At 42.2% G+C, this 19,747-nt stretch overlaps 1 protein-coding gene and 1 non-coding gene across 2 annotated transcripts in view; both read left to right on the forward strand.

The window, feature by feature from the left end:
* The window catches only part of LOC137871815 (rho guanine nucleotide exchange factor 17-like), a 58,971-nt gene extending 41,392 nt beyond the window's left edge, over nucleotides 1-17,579 (forward strand). The window contains exons 3-24 of the mRNA XM_068709811.1: nucleotides 2,449-2,631; nucleotides 6,999-7,115; nucleotides 8,003-8,095; nucleotides 8,222-8,398; nucleotides 8,645-8,695; nucleotides 8,897-9,006; nucleotides 9,228-9,313; nucleotides 9,413-9,531; nucleotides 9,706-9,913; nucleotides 10,233-10,306; nucleotides 10,427-10,510; nucleotides 10,627-10,730; nucleotides 10,882-11,003; nucleotides 11,287-11,406; nucleotides 11,522-11,795; nucleotides 11,988-12,074; nucleotides 12,223-12,290; nucleotides 12,462-12,610; nucleotides 12,710-12,884; nucleotides 13,131-13,226; nucleotides 13,502-13,684; nucleotides 13,800-17,579. Of these exons, the coding sequence (XP_068565912.1) occupies nucleotides 2,449-2,631; nucleotides 6,999-7,115; nucleotides 8,003-8,095; nucleotides 8,222-8,398; nucleotides 8,645-8,695; nucleotides 8,897-9,006; nucleotides 9,228-9,313; nucleotides 9,413-9,531; nucleotides 9,706-9,913; nucleotides 10,233-10,306; nucleotides 10,427-10,510; nucleotides 10,627-10,730; nucleotides 10,882-11,003; nucleotides 11,287-11,406; nucleotides 11,522-11,795; nucleotides 11,988-12,074; nucleotides 12,223-12,290; nucleotides 12,462-12,610; nucleotides 12,710-12,884; nucleotides 13,131-13,226; nucleotides 13,502-13,684; nucleotides 13,800-14,005 (2,886 nt within the window). The 3' untranslated portion in view covers nucleotides 14,006-17,579. The remainder of the gene's footprint in view (nucleotides 1-2,448; nucleotides 2,632-6,998; nucleotides 7,116-8,002; nucleotides 8,096-8,221; nucleotides 8,399-8,644; nucleotides 8,696-8,896; nucleotides 9,007-9,227; nucleotides 9,314-9,412; nucleotides 9,532-9,705; nucleotides 9,914-10,232; nucleotides 10,307-10,426; nucleotides 10,511-10,626; nucleotides 10,731-10,881; nucleotides 11,004-11,286; nucleotides 11,407-11,521; nucleotides 11,796-11,987; nucleotides 12,075-12,222; nucleotides 12,291-12,461; nucleotides 12,611-12,709; nucleotides 12,885-13,130; nucleotides 13,227-13,501; nucleotides 13,685-13,799) is intronic.
* Nucleotides 4,895-4,967, forward strand: trnam-cau (transfer RNA methionine (anticodon CAU)). The gene has a single exon. It is a non-coding gene; the product is annotated as a tRNA-Met (tRNA).
* Nucleotides 17,580-19,747: the final 2,168 nt, after the last annotated feature.

Below are 19,747 nucleotides of genomic sequence, written 5' to 3' on the forward strand. Positions count from 1 at the left end.
CACACACACACACACACACACACACACACACCGTCCCTACTTGTTTTATAACATGTCACCGTTCGCTGTGTGTGGGCTGAACACCGTGTGTGTGCTAGCACACATCTGTATGAAATGTGTGTGTATGTGTTTGTGCACTCACATCCCAACGTGCACACTGACTTGTCTCTCTCTATGCATGTGTTTCTGTCTGTGGCCACAAAGTGAATAATCCTGGGCTGCGTTCCCATGGTGACACAGTGTTACCACGGTGACTGCAGTGAGAGTGCAGATCCCCTGAAGGAGGGTCTCAGATGTGGTTCAGCTGAGACCGCTCGACGGCAGCGTGGTCCCAAGTTTTAGGACTTGTGTGAATAGATATATTATAGGACCAGATACCTGGTGTATCTTAAGTAATAAATATGAGCAGTACTTAATGATTTCAGAATAATAACAATGGATCAAATGCCTGCATGTATGTGAAAGATGCCGCACATACTGTCAAGCACACAATCTAAGTCATATTACTCGGAGTAGAAGAAAAATGAGACCAACTGGGTGACAGGCAGACCAATCTACATGTTAGTTAGGACAAAAGGAAACCATATTCAATGTGTATAAGAGAGACACATCTGATATTCCCTCATTGTGAATGATGACGCTGTGCTCAACCCGTCACACAGGTGACACATCATCAGTTTATCATAATGACCCACACAGCGATCACTCATCGTCCACACTTTTGTCACCTTCCTGACCCTCTCCTCTCTCCTCTCTCTGGAAAAGAACAGCGCGACAGTACAACACTTTCACTAATGAGCAGAAGTACATTTTAGTACCAGCTAATGCAAGTTGATACTGAAGACAAAACACACCTAACTTTCAGTTAGGTAGGTGTTAACGTCAAGATGAGCAACATCGTCATCAGAGAAGCTCTGAATGCTTCCCTATGAAGATGAGCTATTACAGGCAGATAATGAGCTCTTATGTAATGTATTTCCAAAAGAAAGAAAGTTGAATGAAGCTGAATCACTGCTGCTTAAAACATGTCCTCTCTTTCTCCTAATTTTCTTCAATACAAATATTTTAACAATTGGATTATACATCCGATGTGCCATGAAGTCAGGCAGTGAGCAACGCACTTCTGGAGTCTCGGGGTCACATCTGTCTAGATAGTAAAATTAATCTCTACATTTCTCTGTTTGGCACTGGGTGTTTGAGAAAACAGGGAAATATTAGCTTGCATCATTCTGTTACTAGGTCTTTTACTGGGATGTGTGATATTGTTATTCCTGCTAAGCCCAGTATTGTCAGCAGAGGGCGCTCTAGGCATTATACTTGGCATCAGTAGCTAACAATAGTAGCGTAGAAGAAACCCGTCAGCGCGTGATGATTGAGTTCAAGTACAAACGGGACAGAGAGCTTCTGACCTCACCTGTATTTTTATATTACAGCAGGTAAACTGACTATATACAGAACTCTGATAATAGATAATATGACTTCACGTGAGTACAGCCTTAGTAACAGTAACGGAGACATTGAATGTGATAGTAGCCGTGAATCAGTTTTGCCGAGCTTGTTAAAATGGCGGAGCTGATCGAAATAAATCTGCTAACTGAGTTAACAGACTAGTTATATGTGAGCTAAAGTCAGTTATATGTTTTACATATTTATGTTTGGTAATAACTGTGTGACGTATGGCTGCATTGAGGGAATTTTTATAGCAACGTAGTTTAGGAGAGAGCCAGTATCATGCAGGCTGTAGAGCTAATAATTAGTTGCATGCATTGGAACGTTAATGCTAATCGCCGCTAGCATGCTAATGCTATAGCCGGTGTTATTACCTGTATGCTAACCCTCAAAAGTCACGTCAGAGAAATATGTTTTACGGTAGGACGTTTTCAAAAGAAGAGCTCATTCAATATTCACTGTTGATGTTTCTTAATTGTCATTTCTGTGAGTAAAAATTACATGGAGTGATGCTGTGGTTATAAATACTGTTAAGTTAGATGATGTTAGTTCATGAGCATAATTCATACAGGTTTAAAAGTAGTAAGAAAACATGCATACTAGTATACATACTAGAGCAATGTTAAGTACTTACCTATTACTTACTAGGTGTTTTCATGTAAATTAAGTTTGTCCCTTACTTACTGATCCCTGAAAAGAAAGAGGTAATTGAGAGTAAAGCTAATTAAGCACTTTATCCTGGGAATCCCAGAGAGAAAATTGTGTTATGGCCAAAATAAGTAAGGTAGTATGTAGAAAGAATACAACCAGTAGAGTAGAAGAAAGCCAGTATTACCCTGATAAAACTAATTTCAGCAAATTTTCAAGGAGCTATAACAATAATTAGTTCTCAAAGGTCTCAATGCTAGAAACAAATTGCCCCGGGCAGTTAACCTTGCGCATATAATGTTTAAGTGATTTGAAATGATCTGTAATTAACTGGTTGTCTTGTCTCCTCAGGGCTACTTGCGTCCTCTCAAGCAGCCGGACAGCGGCTCCATAGTGGACCCTCTGCTGGTGGACGAGATGTTCTACCAGATCCCCGAAATCCTGGAGCACCACGAGCACTTCCTGGAGCAAGTCGTCGGCTGCGTCGGCCAATGGCACGATAGGCAGACCGTGGGACACTTCCTCATCCAATCGGTGAGTAGAGATGTCAATAAGCGTCCTCTCCTCCTATTTTTAATGATAACAAATACAATTCATATGAGTCTACGAATGTGTTTGAACTTTACAAAGAGTCAAATCAGGTTTGTTGCTTCCATGATGTTAAAGAGAACAAGTTACTGTGGAAAAACAACTGTAACCAAGTGACTTTAGTGTCTTACTGAAGAGGGATCCCTAAGTTATGGTTATAGCTTTATAACACAACAATTAATAACCCACAACTAATGCTCTTTAACAGGGCAACACCACGGCACACAAGAGTTTGTGACACATAAACAATTTGTAACACTAATAATTGTACATTTATAAAATTTCACCGCCGAACAGCATGCTGGGTACAGCTCGGTAGCTAGCCCATTAGCACAACAGTCTGCTAACAGCTGGGAGAGGCTCCGCTGTGTTACTTAAAGAACAGAAAAGAGCGATGCAGGAGGAACAAAGAGAGACCGGAGATGCACCGATAGAGTCTGTGCCCAAGAGAGGAGCTGTGTCTGCTGGTTGGAAGTGTTTTGGTTTTAAAAAATCCGATGTTTTGCGAGGTTGGAGCCACTGTTGAACTTACATCACCTCAGCAGAAAACGTGAGTTATTTTCACGTGTGTAATAGATGCAATCTGAAATTTACACCTTGAAAACTGCAAACCTATCTATATCATGTTTTTGTGTTTGTTAAATTATCAGTAGCGATAACTAAATTATATGCTTATTATACATATTACAAACAAAAAGACATTTTAAATAATTAAAACATTTTTTTTTTGCTTTTTGGGATATTTTGGCCAGACACATATGCAACGCTGATTAGACTGTAATATGTGTGGTATTTGTTATAAATGTAGTTGGTACATAGAGGGTGATAAGAAGCTGTAATTGGAGGGTCTTAGGACCCAGGGGAATGTAGGTGAAGGAAGCAGGAAGAGATGGAAGACAAAACAGCTGTTCACTGCCAGCCGCTCATAAAATCATTTTCGGTGTTGATTAGTTAATGCATTAACGTGAAAAGAAATACCATGATATACCGTGAAATCTTACAAAATACCGTGATATACATTTTTGGTCATACCGCCCAGCCCTACTTCACTGTGTATTTGTTTTTATTATCTCTGCAAGATAAGCTCAGGACAGAAGTTCAGCGTTGTAAAACTGTGGTTTTCTTTGTCATTATTCAAATGCAGACAAGTTTTATTCAAGTTCTTGTACATGTTTTGAGACAGTAGTCTCATTCTGGAGGACTTGGCTTGGGAACCGGTAGGTTGCCGGTTCAAGTCCCCGCTAGACCAGGCACTACATAGTTACCCTTGAGGAAGGTATCAGACCCCAAACTGCTCCAATGTCTTACAATAGACAATGACAATAGAAGTTGATTCATATTTATAAATTATTATTATTTTCTATGTTTGATTCCACAAATGTTCTATAAATTTGACTTTTCTGATGTACTGAAGTGAACTTGTACAGACACACAAACTGTATTTGACTACACTAGAGCTTAAATGAATAAACAGTCCTTAAAAAGCATTATTTGACTGAAGGGAAGCTGTTTTTATTAAGAGACAGTTGGCAACACTGGTTTAATATTTTGTTTTCCCGGTGACCTCTTGTCAACCCATTTAAAGTTTCCCACGACCCGAGGGTGGCTCTGAACCTAGACTGTTAAAAAACAAGTGCTCTAAAACATCCATGTTGGACTAGATGTCAGGTTGAAAGAGAATGAAAGAAAAAATGACTTCTAGTTTCAGCTGTAACAGCTACAACAGTTTACATGAAGTCAAAAGAAGCACATATTCCCATTTCTTCATAGACAGACTTATAGACCACAATGCAGTGCGGCCACAGCTTTTGTTTTGTATTAGGTGGGGGGGTGAAAAACTCACGCTCTTGCTATGTTAATGCTATTGTTATCCCTTTCAGCACCTCGCAGCGTGAATGAAACAAACTCACTGGAGACACAAACTGTCACACAATGACAATGGGTCTAAGGGAAAGACAAGCAGTTAAAGAAGTAGATTGAGGAAAACTAAAATGTAACATTACCTCATTTTACCAACACTTCATACCTTTGTATATACATTGTGAATAGGAAAGGAATGGCAACAGGAGAACACGACGGAGAGAGAACTTCGGTCGTAGCTCAGCTGTGGTAGAGCCTCCCCCACTGCTCGCACTGAGCCTCACCCTCCCCCCTCTTTGTCTCCCGCCGCCGCAGCTTTTCAGCGTGCAGCAGCCTGCTGTGATCTCAGGCCTCGTTGGCGCAGTAGGCAGCGCGTCAGTCTCATAATCTGAAGGTCGTGAGTTCGAGCCTCACACGGGGCATGTGTTTTGCTTCAGCTGTCTGCCGTTTACAGCGGTAGAGGGATCCAGCACATGTGCTGTGTCATTGCTTTACAGCTTGTGGGAAATGTCCCCACAACAGGGGTATTTGACATTGCACTGAAGCGGTTCTCGTTTGTGTTTTTAGACACAGATGAACCCATTCTGTCCTCTCTCTGCTCTCTCTGTGCCCTGTAATGACAGACGGTTAACAGAGCTAAGGCTAGATCAGTTGATGTAGCAGGAAAAAGAACGTTTAGTTTCACCCGTCTACATGAAGTAGAGATGAGTGCATTCCTGTTCTCTCTTTCTTCTCTCCTGGGACTAATCCTCAAGTTGTCCTCAGATTTGCCTCTCTGCTGGTGGCTGAAGTCTCTGTCTTCCTGGAGAGCATTTATGCTTTTGTTCCTTTACAGTTTATGCGTGGACTTCACAACAGTTGACACGTCGTGACTGCTAAGAACCAATCGAGTAGCGATCATTTCCAAACTTATGCTGTTCTGCCCGTCCACACCACACCAGGAGGTAACCCCGGAGTTTTCAAACTCATCCGTCCTCGGGAGCGTTTTTGAACGTATCCCTTTTCGTTGCTCCATAATGGCAGATTAGTGTGGACACTCGGTGTAAACGTAGCAAAAGATATGCGTTTTAAAATGGAGACGTAGTAGTGTGGACGTGGCCTGAGAAGAGGGAGAAAGGAGAGGACACTGGGAGATGGATGATGAAAGAGAAAGAGGGTCCGGTTATTTCATGACTCTGACGTAAAACACACATTGTGGATTATGTCTGTGAACACTGTTTGTGTCTTTCAGTCCCTCTATTTGTGAAACTAAAGCAGGTCAGCGTGAATCATCTGTGTGTGTTTATGTGTGTGTTTGATGGAGTGAAACAACTATTATTCTATTCTATTCGGCGGCCAAAACAAATTGAAAACACCAAGGTAGCCTTTCCATTACTGCTCTCTTTGGCATTTATTGTGATTTATTTACACAGTGATGAATACAGCACATACTCAATGTTGACTGTTGAGAACATATAATTACCGCACAGTGAACCAAAATAGCAATGCAGCGATAGTTTTCTCTTATTTCTTGTTTTTCCTGACTGTTTCACCAAATGCAACAATGTCCCTGGAAACATTCATCCTGGAATCATGGGAGGACGGTTTTGGTGTTGGTGGAAAGCTTAAAAAAAGCTTGTTAAAGTTAAAAAACACGATAATAAAAAATACTCATCATAACGCATTTTTCTTTTTTTTTGTCCAAAACCTAAAAATATTCTAATTTATCAAACAGAAAAAAGCAGCAAATCCTAACATTTGTAAAGCTGGACAACTGAAACGATTAATACATGATAATAATAATAATAAATACATGTTTATTTTCTTATTTATCAATTAATCGAATAATTGTTTCAGGTCTAATAGATTAATTGGCATTTTTGCACTTCCGGGTTCCCTCATCTCAAAGTCAATGGGATTTTGGTTTGATGTCTGAAATAAGGTCTGTGGTAAACACACAAGCCTAAGAGATGTTGCGCAAATACCTCTCTCTTGAATTACGAAGGTGTTACGCGTCTTAAAAGGGCAGTTTCTAACAAGTGGCTCAATGAGTCAACAAACGTCGTCACACGGACTAGTCCGCCTTCACAGCCTCGCTGTATATTCTCACTCTCATGCAACCGCACTGTAGTTTGTCTTTAGCCTAACATCAAAAATCATAAAAAATGGTGTTCATTTATGAAGATTATCTGGCTGAACAAAAAGTGTAAGTATCATAAATGTTATAATACAATAATTATCCCAAGTCCCCTTTTTTTTTGTGTGTTGAAGGGAAACTGTGCACTGATAACATAGAGGTTGACCTGCTGTATAATCCTCTTACCAGCACCTCACATATTCTTAATGAAGTTATTTCCACCTAGTAATCAACTTTCTTTTACTAACAGGATTGTGGTTTAAACGTTGAACAAGCCATCGTCACATAAAAGTTCCCGCATAGTCACGTTTAATATGCTCTTCTGCTTTTCCTCCAGTTCTCCAAAGAGACGCTCGCTAATATGTATTCAGCGTACATCGACAACTTCCTCAATGCCAAAGATGCTGTGAGGATTGCCAAGGAGGCCAAGCCAGCGTTTCACAAGTTCCTGGAGGTGAGTGTTGGACCGAGTCACAGGATGTCCCGTTTGGTCCGGGCAGCTGCTTGTGTGTGTGTGTGTGTGTGTGTGTGTGTGTGTGTGTGTGTGTGTGTGTGTGTGTGTGTGTGTGTGTGTGTGTGTGTGTGTGTGTGTGTGTGTGTGTGTGTGTGTGTGTGTGTGGAAAAAAACTGGCAACTTAGTCTAGACGTTTTCCTCGTCTGGTGGAAGAGCCTAAACCAGCTTTCAGAGCATGAAAGCTTCTTTGTTGTCCTCTGCAGGAATGGATATACATCTACCGTATTTAGACACATCGGCTTAAAATCAAGTTTTTGTGCTATTATCCTCATTTCTAAATCAGATTATGTCAAATTTAATGTGAGGAACTGTTTTATTTTCCTCTGCTCAGGAGATCTGGAGGATCTTAAATATTCACTCAAAACTACTGAAATATATTTTCTCTTTCAGTAAATATATATATTTCTGATCTTTCTGGGTGTGAAATTATAAATGAGGACTATTTACCGTCTCAAATCATCTCTTTAAACCAATTCAACCAGATGATTTGTCTTCAAAACCCTGGAATATATTAGCAATATGTCCAGTTAATTGTGGTAGACCACTATTGTACACTTTGATGTGCTGTGGTGTGCCACCAGAAATAAGCGTATGGGAATAACGCCACAGACAGAAGCGCCGATGCAGAAATTGTAATCGGGCACCACAAAAAGCTGCCATGTCCTCGTCCTCTTCTCAGTTTTCAACCACAGAGAGCTTCATGCCAGACGGGTGTTTTTTAGAGTGGAACCACATCGCCACCCTGTGGTGGAGACTGTAATTGCAACACATCTTGTTACTTGCTCTTACTTGTGTCTCCATCGTCCTCCTATCTTCACCCCCGACAGCAAAACATGCGTGAGAACAAGGAGAAGCAGGCTCTGGGGGATCTGATGATCAAACCAGTCCAGAGGATTCCTCGATATGAGCTGCTGGTGAAGGTGACTAATCTCAAAAACATAACTGCCTACTTTCTGTATTCTTGTTAAGTAGCCTCGTCCTGTGTTTAGTGACAAGAAGCTCACGTACAGGGAGATTAAATCATTTGTGTTTGTTTTGTGTTCAAGGACCTGCTCAAGCACACCCCAGAGGATCACCCGGACCACCCGTACTTACTGGACGCCCAGAGAGACATCAAGCGGTTGGCTGAGAGGATCAATAAGGGGCGTCGCTCTGCTGAGGAGGCGGAGAGGGAGGCCAGGGTCATCCAGGAGATCGAGGCGCACATAGAGGGAGTTGAACATGTGAGATATACATCACAGTAAAGATAAAACTCAAAGCAGATTGTCCTCTTGGTTAATTGATTAATTTTATGTCACAGGATTTAAGAAAATGGTAAAATATATCCCAGGTGGCTTTTGTACAGCTATTTCATTCCATCCTAAAACACTTAAACAGTTATTTTTATGGTATATTAAGTGATGCTGTGTGTGTGTGTGTGTGTGTGTGTGTGTGTGTGTGTGTGCGTGTGCGTGTGCGTGTGCGCGCAGATTCTGAACCCCCAGAGGAAGTTCTTGAGACAGGAAATGGTCATGGAGGCGGTAAGAAGTACTTTTTCAGTTGAGAAATATTTGTAGCATAGTAAGGTTTCTGTATTGGTGTCATGTCAAGGAAAATAAGTCAAAGTAATGGGAATGATTAAAGAGGACTGTGTCATAAATATAATATTGTATTAAAAGTGATCCAGAGCCCAAGGTAAGATAGTCTGAGCTTCTCTCTCTCTCTCCTCTCTCTCTCTGTAGAAGACAGTAGGTGGGAAGAAGGACCGTTCTCTCTTCCTCTTCAGTGATCTGATCATCTGCACCACTCTCAAGAGGAAGTCTGGCTCGTTAAGACGCAGCTCCATGAGCCTGTACGTGACGCGTGCGCACACACACACACACACACACACACACACACACACACACATTAAAACACACACCATCAAAATACAGTTTCCAAACCACACTGTCCCCTGGTGTTGTACAATAGGCCATGTTTGTCCTCATTTTCTTTTTCTATTTCTTCTGCTGCTCTCTCTCTCTCTCTCTCTCTCTCTCTCTCTCTCTCTCTCTCTCTCTCTTTCTCTTTCAGATACTCTGCTGCAAGTATGATTGATACCTCCAGTAAATACAAGTTCCTGTGGAAGCTGCCCTTGGAGGACGTGGAGGTGGTGAAAAGTAAGGCTCCATCTATTGATTGCATGAAACACATGGGCTTCCTGTCACTGTTTTCTTCATTGTGATGGTGTTTTTATTTGAAATAAATCTGTGCTTTAGGCTCCACTCAGGCAACAAACAAGGAGAGCATCCAGAAGATGATTAGTCGGTTAGACGAGGATCTGAGCACTCTGGGTCAGATCAGCAAGCTGTCTGAGACCCTCGGTTTCCCACATCAGGTACTGTGGACCAACACACACACAAACCATGCAGACACCAGCCACATGTTTCACTGAGTCTTCACACACAATGAGAATGTCTTCATTTATTTTGATCTGTCTTATTGTCTTCTGTTCTATGATATGCTACAACATCTAACTGTCTTTTTTTCTTGCTGTTTCCATCTCTCTCAGTCCCTGGACGAGGTGATAAAGGACCTGATGGCGTTGGTGCACAGGGAGCTGTCGGAGAAGCAGTCTCTGGCCTTCAGCATGACCTTCCTGCCCACAAAGCTGGAGTTCACCACGGCCTCCGCCGAGAGCAGCTTCGTCTTCGAGTTCACTTCTCCTGACACGCGCTCCAACTTTGAACAGGCCTTTGAAGACGCCAAGAAGAAGTTAGGTGAGTGAAAAAGCAAAATGTTATTCACTGTAGTGTAGCTTGACAAGTACAGTAGACAAAGGAGATAGCAGCAGCAGCAGCAGCAGCAGCAGCAGCAGCAGCAGCATGTGGATGCAATGGTTTTGTCAAGTTGGTTTTATTTAAAAAGCCCAATTTATCACAATTTTGCCTCAAGGGCTTTACAATCTGTGCAGCATATGACACCCTCTGTCTTTTGACTCTCCTCAGGTTAAGTATAAACTCTCAGGTCAGCTGTATTAAGCACCTTCAATTATTGTTGTTTCAGTTTTCTCAACTGTCAATGTGCCGTTGTGTTTAGCAATGAATAAGGACCAGTGGGACCCAGAGTTTCTGAAGGCTATTCCTATTATGAAGACGCGCAGCGGAATGCAGGTGAGAGCAGCAGAGAGTATCTGCTGTCTATTCTGTTTACACATATATGAATGACTTAATACCCGTAGACAAGCTCTCTTTACAAATGTACAAAAGTAATCAATTGTTGTTTGTCTCCAGTTTTCGTGTGCCTCTCCAAGCCACAGCTGTCCCGACAGTGGTTGTGAGGTGTGGGTGTGTAACAGTGATGGATATGTGGGACAGGTGAGCAAATACTATGATATTAGTCCTTGTGCTCTCTGGTGGAGAAAAAACCCAACACAATTTAGCTTTTGCAGTTAAAACTTGACTGACAGGATGATGATGTTTTGTCTCTCCAGGTGTGTCTGTTGAACATCAAAGATGAGCCCACAGTCGAGGCCTGTATTGCCGTCTGCTCAGCGAGGATCATATGTATCGCTGCCGTTCCCGGACTCAAGGGGAGGTCAGTATATACATACACACACACACACACACACACACACACACACAATTGCATTAACAAAATGCTTAATCTTTACCTGCCTGGTTCATTGATTCTATTCCTGACTTCATTTATATTCCGTACCATGAACCGATGACTCTTGACCTCGTAGGGAGCGTGGATCAGAGCCCACCCTGGCCACAGCCTCCGCAGCACCGGGTCACACCCAGCAGCAGCAGCAGCTCCATATATCTATCTGTCAATCATCTCTGGAGCTGACGGAGCAACCCACAGGTTAGTCCATGAGGGCTTTACAACATGACGAGCAGCAACAGCTCCTACTGTAAAACAAACTGGGTGGTAAACTGTTAGCTGCCATAGTATAATCCCATCTTTTGCTATTATTGGCCTGTATGAATGGCATCCACTTGTATTCTACCTGTATGTGTGTATGCATGTATGTATGTGTGTATATATATATATATATATATATATATATATATATATATATATATATATATATATATATATATATATATATACTGCAGTTTTCGTTTGATGAACTGATTGTTTGCAGGACCAGGGGCGGAGCTTGTTCCTTTTGACAGCGATGACACAGATGACGAGGATTCACCCAGCCCCTCCTCTACTCTACAGAGTCAGGCCAGTCACTCCACCATATCCTCCAACTATGGCAGTGAGTACAAAAACAAACACTCCAGTCTCACACACACACACACACACACACACACACACACACACTTACTTATTGTTTCCACTTAAATACTTCTACTCTCATTTCCTCCTCTAAGATGACGAGGGCCCCGGCTCCAAGGACATGGCTACAGAGACCACCAGCAGTGAGGAGGAGCAGGAGTTCCCGGTGGCGAGCTCCTACGGAGCCCCCGGGATGTTGGGAGTGGGCGGAGTAGGAGGAGGCCGCGGCAACACGGAGAGCGCCATGGACGGCCGCGCCATGCGCCGCTCCTCTCGGGGCTCCTTCACCAGGGCCAGCCTGGAGGACCTGCTCAGCATCGACCCGGAGGCCTACCAGAGCTCAGTGTGGCTGGGCACAGAAGATGGATGGTGTGTATGATACGCACACACCGTAAACCCTCGGTCCAGATTAAAACTTAACACAAATGGAGTTATGACATTTCAGATGACACATGATGCACATGAATTAACTTTAGTTTTCTGTTTGCACATAGAAAACAGTTGGTTATGAGTGCACTGATTTCATCATATAACCTCCTATAATGCTTCTGTTCCCGTTAGCATCCATGTGTACCAGTCCTCGGACAACATCCGTAATCGTAAGAACAGCATGAAGATGCAACACTCAGCCTCCATCCTCTGTATACTGTGAGTTCCCTTCTTTTCCACCACTTTGCCTTTAAAAACTAATAATAATAGTGGAAGTTATGCCGCTTTAGATAATAGAAAATGTGGAGCCACAAGGAGGGAAAGTGTGCTAAACTTGACATCCCTCCTTTTCTTTTTCCTCTTACAGGTATTTGGATAACAAAGTGTTTGTGGCGTTGGCCAGTGGAGAAGTGATCGTCTATCAGAGGGAAGCAGGTAAGACGGCCGTCTTTTTTGGACAGCACCTACTGGGAGTGCTGACATTATCGTTATTCCAGCTTGCTTCAACCACTTAAGTATCCAAATTATTCATGTTTCTGTATCTTTTATATTCTTTATGTACCCCCCCCCCCCCCCCCCCTCCCCCTCCCTAATCTCATTCTGCAGGTAGTTTCTGGGACCCTCAGTCTTCTCAGACGTTAGTTCTGGGCACGCCCAGTAGCCCCGTCACCAAAATGGTCCCTGTGGGAGGAAAGCTTTGGTGTGGCTCACAGAACAGAGTGCTTATTATCAACACAACTACACTGGTGCAAGAGGTGGGTAGAAGGATGGACCAATGTGTGTACGGGTGGATAAGTGACGATGCAGACAGAACAATCACTGTGTGTGTATGTGTGTGCATCTTCTTTCCTCAGCACTGGTTCCAGGTGGGCACAGACAGCAGTCGGTGCGTGACCTGCATGGTGGCGTACGGTCAGGGTGTGTGGTTGGCGTTGCAGGGAAGTGCACAGGTGAAGCTCTACCACGCTCAGACCTTGGAGAGCCTGACGGAGGTGGATGTGGCGCCTGCTGTGCATAAAATGCTAGCAGGTAATGTGTTTACATATTAGGTTTCTTATTGTGGACAGCAGCTCACATGCAGGAGCTTTCCACAGCTTTAATCCCCAATTTAAAATATCTTTTCTCTCTCTCTCTCTCTCTCTCTCTCTCTCTCTCTCTGTCTCTCTCTCTCTCTGTCTCTCTCTCTCTCTCTCTCCACTGTCTCTCCCTTCATCCTCACCACTTTTCCCTCACCTCGCCTACATCCCATCATCTCTTTTCTCTCTCTCCATTCAGGTGCAGACGCGATCATCAGACAGCACAAAGCCGCCTGTCTGAGAATCACAGCGTTGCTGGCCTGTAAGGATCTGCTGTGGATCGGCACCAGTGCGGGTAAAAACATCCCAAAATACATTAAGCTTGATGATGAAGTAGCATTTTGTTTCACTCATATGCAAACAGCATTACAAAAGTCATAATTTATATATGTCATATTTAGTGTTTGTCTTTGCAATGGTAGAACTTGGGAATTTTGTATATGCACCTTTTAAGGAATTCCTTCAAATTTGCCAAAAACATGATGAGAAATACAACCGTGAAGGCGTTAATTCTAGTCTTTCGATTAAAAAAAAAAAGAAAGTGTGTTTTAAGATGGTGTTCTTCTGCAGGGGTGGTGCTTACACTGGTGATCCCAGCAGTGAGTTCGGGAAACGGTGCCGGGACACTGAAAGTCCCCCAGGTGCCGATGGGCTCGGCTCACGGACACACGGGACACGTTCGGTTCCTCACATCCATTGAACTACCGGAAGGGTTCGACATGAGCTTCCCTCCTACAACAACTGACTCCACAGGTACTTAAATGCTTTATTTTTTTTATGTGCACTCTCGTCTACTTTTGCAACACAAAAATTGAACAACTTAACCAACGTTTTATCATCACTTTAATCCCCTCTTCTCTGTTTTTAGGCAACCAATCTCAGAGCAGCACAGTTGACGGAAACCTGCAAAGGCGGGACTCGGCACGGCGTCGAGCCTCGGCCCACATCCCGTCAAAAAACAACCATCTGGTCATTTCCGGCGGCGACGGCTACGAGGACTTCCGACTCACCAATAGCAGTGAAACGGTCGGACGGGACGACAGCACCAACCATCTTTTGCTTTGGAAGGTCTGAGGCGGTCGACCTCGGTGTGAACAACCCGCCCCAACCTCCTCCGCACAAGCCCCCGTCCTCTCCACATCGGACTCGTCACTTTTCGGTGTTGCTGTGGTCTTCTGCTCAGTTCCACCAAGTCTCTATGTGCGTAATTTGGCTGCCAACTCCCTCCTGGACATTGCTAATGAGTATGATCCCTTCAAAGCCAGTTTTACCGTGTTGATGTTTCTGATGGTGTGCGTCGTTGCTCTCCGAGTGGTGTCCGTGTGTGTGTATTTTGGGTTTTTTTTGGCATCTGCAGATATTGTCTAGAAAAGTCTTCACTGAAGGAGACAGAAGAAGAGACAGAGAAGGGGGAAATGAAACTTTCACACGTGGATGTATGGTTAGACGAGAGAGACAGAAGAGGACAGGAGGTTGAAGCAGGACGTCTGAGTGAAGCATGTACTTGTCCTTTGAACTTAATTCTCTGTTTTTTGGGGACTTGGACATCAACCTTTTACCCCATCATCACTTCATCTTAGCCTGAGCTGCAGACACAATGCCTCCTGATGATCAGAGGTAAATGTCATATAAAAATATATGAATGGAAACTTAAGTAAAATACACCATCACAGACTGTAGTTGGATGGATATTCTGAATTTTCATTCATTTGGAGCTCAAGATTGGAAGAGAGGTTCAGTTGATGTCTGTGAGCTTTTAAAAAGACAAAAAACAACATCTCCACGATCATTGCTTATAGATGCCAGACTGCTAACATCTTCTTTTCTTCTGTAGAGGGAGAATGAATATCATTAAAGTGCAATATGTGGCAAGGGTATCTAGCAAGACACACACGCACATTAATGCACACATCCTCTCACTGAATAGGAAGACATTTGTAAAAAAAACAAAACATAAGTGTGTGTTTTCCACAGATGGTCAATTTGTATCTGATTTTCTTATTTAATTTTTGTTTTGTCAGTATAAGATGACATGAACGTAGATGATGCCCGCTACTGGAGTTGAGTAGGAGGAGTGCATTTGGAGACGTTCCTCCTTAACATGACTATGCCAAAGCCTCGTATGCGTTACAGTTTTGACATGAAATGTTTTTGTTTGTTTAGCAGAAATCAGGAGCTGAAGTTACTGACTTCTGTGACGCTAGGCTGTGGTAGCAGATTAACGATAGTGATGTACAGTATTTATGGTTTTGATTTTTAGCGCCACCTTTTTCCAGCACTTAATTTATAGAAGATGTAGTTTTCACTTTTTGTTTAGGAGTTGAAGAACAAGGAGGCCCTGACTTGATTAGTGGAACAGATAACTAGGCGTAGTTTGGTTCGGGCAGACAGACATACACACAGCTGGGGGGGGGAGAACCAATCAGTCCACTCGTGGTTCAGTACAATACACAAGACGGGGTTCTTTTTGTCATGAGAAAACATCTCCACTCATCTGTTGGTTGTTTGTGGCCAAAAGACCCAGACTGCAGACTCTTCCCAAAATTCACCTCATGCTGTCCCTGAACGCAGCGTGATCCTTGTCTCGAAACAGTCAGTCGTGTGTTTGGGTGCTGATTGCAAAGAGATGCTCAAAATTTCAATTATTTGACAGCTTCACGGTGCGTATTGTGTCACAGGACATATGCAGCTAAGATGTAACGTTACACCCCACCGATGCACAAATGCTTGATTTCAGTATTGATCTTTGGAGAACGAGTTGCATGTGGGTGTGTTTGTGAGGAAAGAGAGCACCCGAGATACAAAGTAGGTCAGAAGGACAAATGCTGAGCACCTGCACGTGCCTTCAGAAGGCTAAAAGTTAAGCCATTAAACACACACACACACACACACACACACACACACGTAGGGAAAAGTCAGCTCTCACTGCAGCAGATGTCAGAGGGAAGTGAAAGGTGACTCTGACTCGTCCTTGCACACACTCGCATGTTAGCGTCAGGCTACATCAGGCTTTGGGGGCTTAAGCAGAGATCGTCTTTGGTTCCTTCAAACCTAGAAAGCCTTGTTGCACTTTGCCAGCCATCTGGGCATCACCTCAGAACGCATTAGGTTAACTCTGCAACAGTTAAGAGGATTGATTGGTTATTCTGATAGCAGCTAACAAGCTAGTGAGCTCTTTACCTTTGTGAGTGTAAAGGCCTGTGTGTGTGTGTGTGTGTGTGTGTGTGTGTGTGTGTGTGTGTGTGTGTGTGTGTGTGTGTGTGTGTGTGTGTGTGTGTGTGTGTGCGCGCGTGTGTGTGCGCGCGCGCAACCTCCATCAGTGCTCTGTTATTCAGTTAAAAAGTATGAGAAGGACATTGTGATTATTTTTTTTCTCCCAAAATGTAGGCTAAATTACAGTTAGCTTGTGGTAGCATGTATAGAATACAGCAGAGGAAAGTTTGACAATTTTATCAAATGTTACAGGACGAGTTCAACACTTTGGGGAAATACGCTTATTCGGTTTCTTGTCACCTCTCTGCTAGACGAGAGTGATATTAATCTTCTCATCTAACGCTAAGCAAAAAAGGGAACAAGATTATTTCCCAAAATGTTCAGTTATTCCTTTTACATCTTCTAAGGTTACGGTAGCAGAAAGTGTTTTTTTATGTTCTGTATGATTCACAACTAAATTAATATTTGCCAAGAGCTGCCCGGTCACCCATGAACATGCTGTATATCCATGCTGGCTGTAGAGCATTGGAGAGCTCCTTCGGGTGGAGTTTTATGTTTTCTGTGAGAAATGATGTGGAGGAACATCGGTGTGCTATCTCTGCTGAGTCGGGCAACGGAAGAACTAAATCACTTAGTGTCCTGGGGCTGAAACCGAAACCTTGGAGTCAAGAACTCTCAATTCAACGGATTCAGAAAGGTGGTAGATTTTCTTTTTAAATCAGAAAAAAATTGCCTTAAGAATATACTTTTACATTTACATGGTAGTCACATAAATACTAATGACTCAACACTCATATTTTCAGCAGTTGCATTTTAGGTTTTGAGCACAGTGTAATGAGTTTGACTCTCTTTATTTTACAGACATACAAGCATGCACTCGAACACACCGCGTCTTAGATATGAAGTAAACCTAGATGCGATAACTTGACCAGGACAGTGAATGAAAGAGAAGATTCACATCAAACGCATCCTATCATCACTGTAACTCACGGAACGTGTTGGTATCCTCCTCGTGCCCGTATGTGAAAGAAGTCTTTATTGTTGTAAATATTGGTATATATTGCCTTTTTCTGTAAATAGTGCACCCACGGTACTCAATTGTTGATATGAATCTAATGGCATATTTTTATATATTTGTGTAAGGTTTTGTTTTTGTTTGTACCCCCCCTCCTCCTTTCTGGCATGCGCTGTCAGTGACGTTTAAATTATAACTGTCGTAGATCTTTCAGAAAGAAGATGAGAAGTTTTGGCATCAAGGTTTTCACTGTTGGCTCTGAAACGTATGTTTGCTGGGGTTTTTTCACAGTCGTCTACAGGGAGGAGAACAACAACCTGCTCACAACTCTGTTTATCTGGCTCTGGTTACGTCCTGTATGTAGCTGCTCTCGATTTGTCACTGTGGGTTCCTCTTTGTAAATAAATCAGTTCACTGGTGCCCACTTTGTGCCTGTTCTTTCTTTCGGCTGGTGAGGTGTGGGTCTTTCTTGAGATTTGTTAGATTATCGATCATATTTTAATTTTACTGATTATCTGCTGATATAAACTCATCATATTTGGGTTTCTCCAACCTGGAACAAGGGCTACTATCTGGGTTTCTGAAAGGATATGATGCTTAGGTGTACAAAACATGCTAATGTGCCTTAAATGCTCACTTTACCCTAAATCAAATAGTCGATCGACAGCAAATCTGTAATCATTTAGAATTAATTCATTATAATTACTGTGTTTTTTTATTTCTTTAAGGAACAGCGTGCAGCATTTAGGGGGATCTATTGACAGAAATGGAATGGAGCAATAACAAGTGTGTTTACTTTAGTGTATGATCACCTAAAAATATAAGTTGTGTTTTTGTTACCTTAGAATGAGCCCTTTACATCTTCGGAGCAGGTCCTCTTCACAGAGCCGTCACTATGTTTCTACAGTAGCCCAGAAGGAGCAAAAATCAAACAGTGGCTCTAGATGGGGATATTTGCTTTTTCACGTTTTTGCATCTACTGTCGTAGTTCTCTTACACACTTGGCCACGCAGGAGACATTTCACTTGGTCACAGTCATTTACACCATCCTTAATATAAAGTTTAATTAAAAAAAACTTAGATCTTTTACTTGGTGGAACCAAAAATGAAACTCAAAAGTCAGAGATCCTAAAAGAAGGCCAGGGTGGTCTGTATAAGACTGGTTTGTCTAATTGTTTTGCAGGATGTATAATAAACATCTTAACCAACAATCATGAACTATCGATTTATGGCTTGAATCAACTTGTTGCCTTTTCATCTCTGACCCTGATATTCCCCCTCCTTTGTTCTTTACAGTAACAATAAATACATAGATAGTAAATAAATATGAATACAGTGGACTCAGGTCTTATGATGAACTCCTTCAGTCAACAGCTCTGGCCATAACACAGTTACAACTGTTTTTTTTTTTGTTTTTTTTATCAGCACACTTCAGTGTCACTCAACTATTCACTTTATTTCAGCCCACTGAGCCACAATGTAGTGTATTGTGATATGATAACCCCGCAGTATATATAGGGGAAGCTGTGTGAATGCAGGCCATTCAGGACATACACATACAAATGTTGCTCCCACCCTCCATGAATACACACACACTGCATCCACACACAGTATTCAAATAATGCATTAAACAGTGAAGATCTGTGTGACGACTGAAAGAGGCAGTAAAGACAGCAGCACAGAGATGCATCTGTGTCACCAGAATGGCTGATTGATATTGTGTCATTGACTTGCACTGACTCAGCCCAGCGGAAGAACGTGGGCCCGTGGAAGTCGCCTTCATTCAGATTTTACAGTATTTAGTATTTTAGAAAAGGCTCCTTTTTTAAAATCTTGCATAGTGCTGTAAGTGTCAAACACATGATCCACTCCTCAGTCACTTAATTCTTTCCCCAGGCTGCTGTGAAAGTCCCCGATTATCCTCTAAAAACTGTGTACAGTAGGTTCACACATCTGATCTGTATTAAAGGAGCTGCTTTTGCCCCAACTGCAGGATTACGACTCCACTCTCAGACAGACACACTCACTCACTTTGACCACTTTCATTTGATATTTATTGAGTGAACAATACTTAAACAGTCAGTGTACAACAATGAGCCATTTTGAAATATCACATTAAGAAAAGCACAAAATAAATGATGAGTGAATCCAGTATTGTGCATGCTGGCTCAGTGTCACACTGTCATGGTGCCTGGGTCTCTTGAAGAGAACAGAGCCGTTGTTAATGGTATTAGTAACAGCTGTACTTTTCCTGTTATGACAACACTGTAATTACTAATGCCAGACAGGTGCTGGAGAAGGACATTCATTGATGCAGACACCACCGATAATCACAAACTTTTATTTTAATTTAATATTTTAGTATATATATATATATATATATATATATATATATATATATATATATATATATATATATATATATGGGATTTTTTTAAATAAAAACTGCTGGAATGAGATACAAATTAATAGCAAAAAAATAAGTTCGCTTTTTTATTTCTTTCTTAGATATATATTATTTTATATTAAGTGTTTAATTCTGAATGCTTTGGGTTTCCATTTTGGGGCCGTTTATTGGCTCCCCATTA

The sequence above is a fragment of the Cebidichthys violaceus genome, unplaced genomic scaffold (genome assembly GCF_023349555.1).
Source record: "Cebidichthys violaceus isolate CVI_PGR_0920_01 unplaced genomic scaffold, fCebVio1.0.p SCAF_1, whole genome shotgun sequence".
Taxonomy (NCBI): Eukaryota; Metazoa; Chordata; class Actinopteri; order Perciformes; family Stichaeidae; genus Cebidichthys; species Cebidichthys violaceus.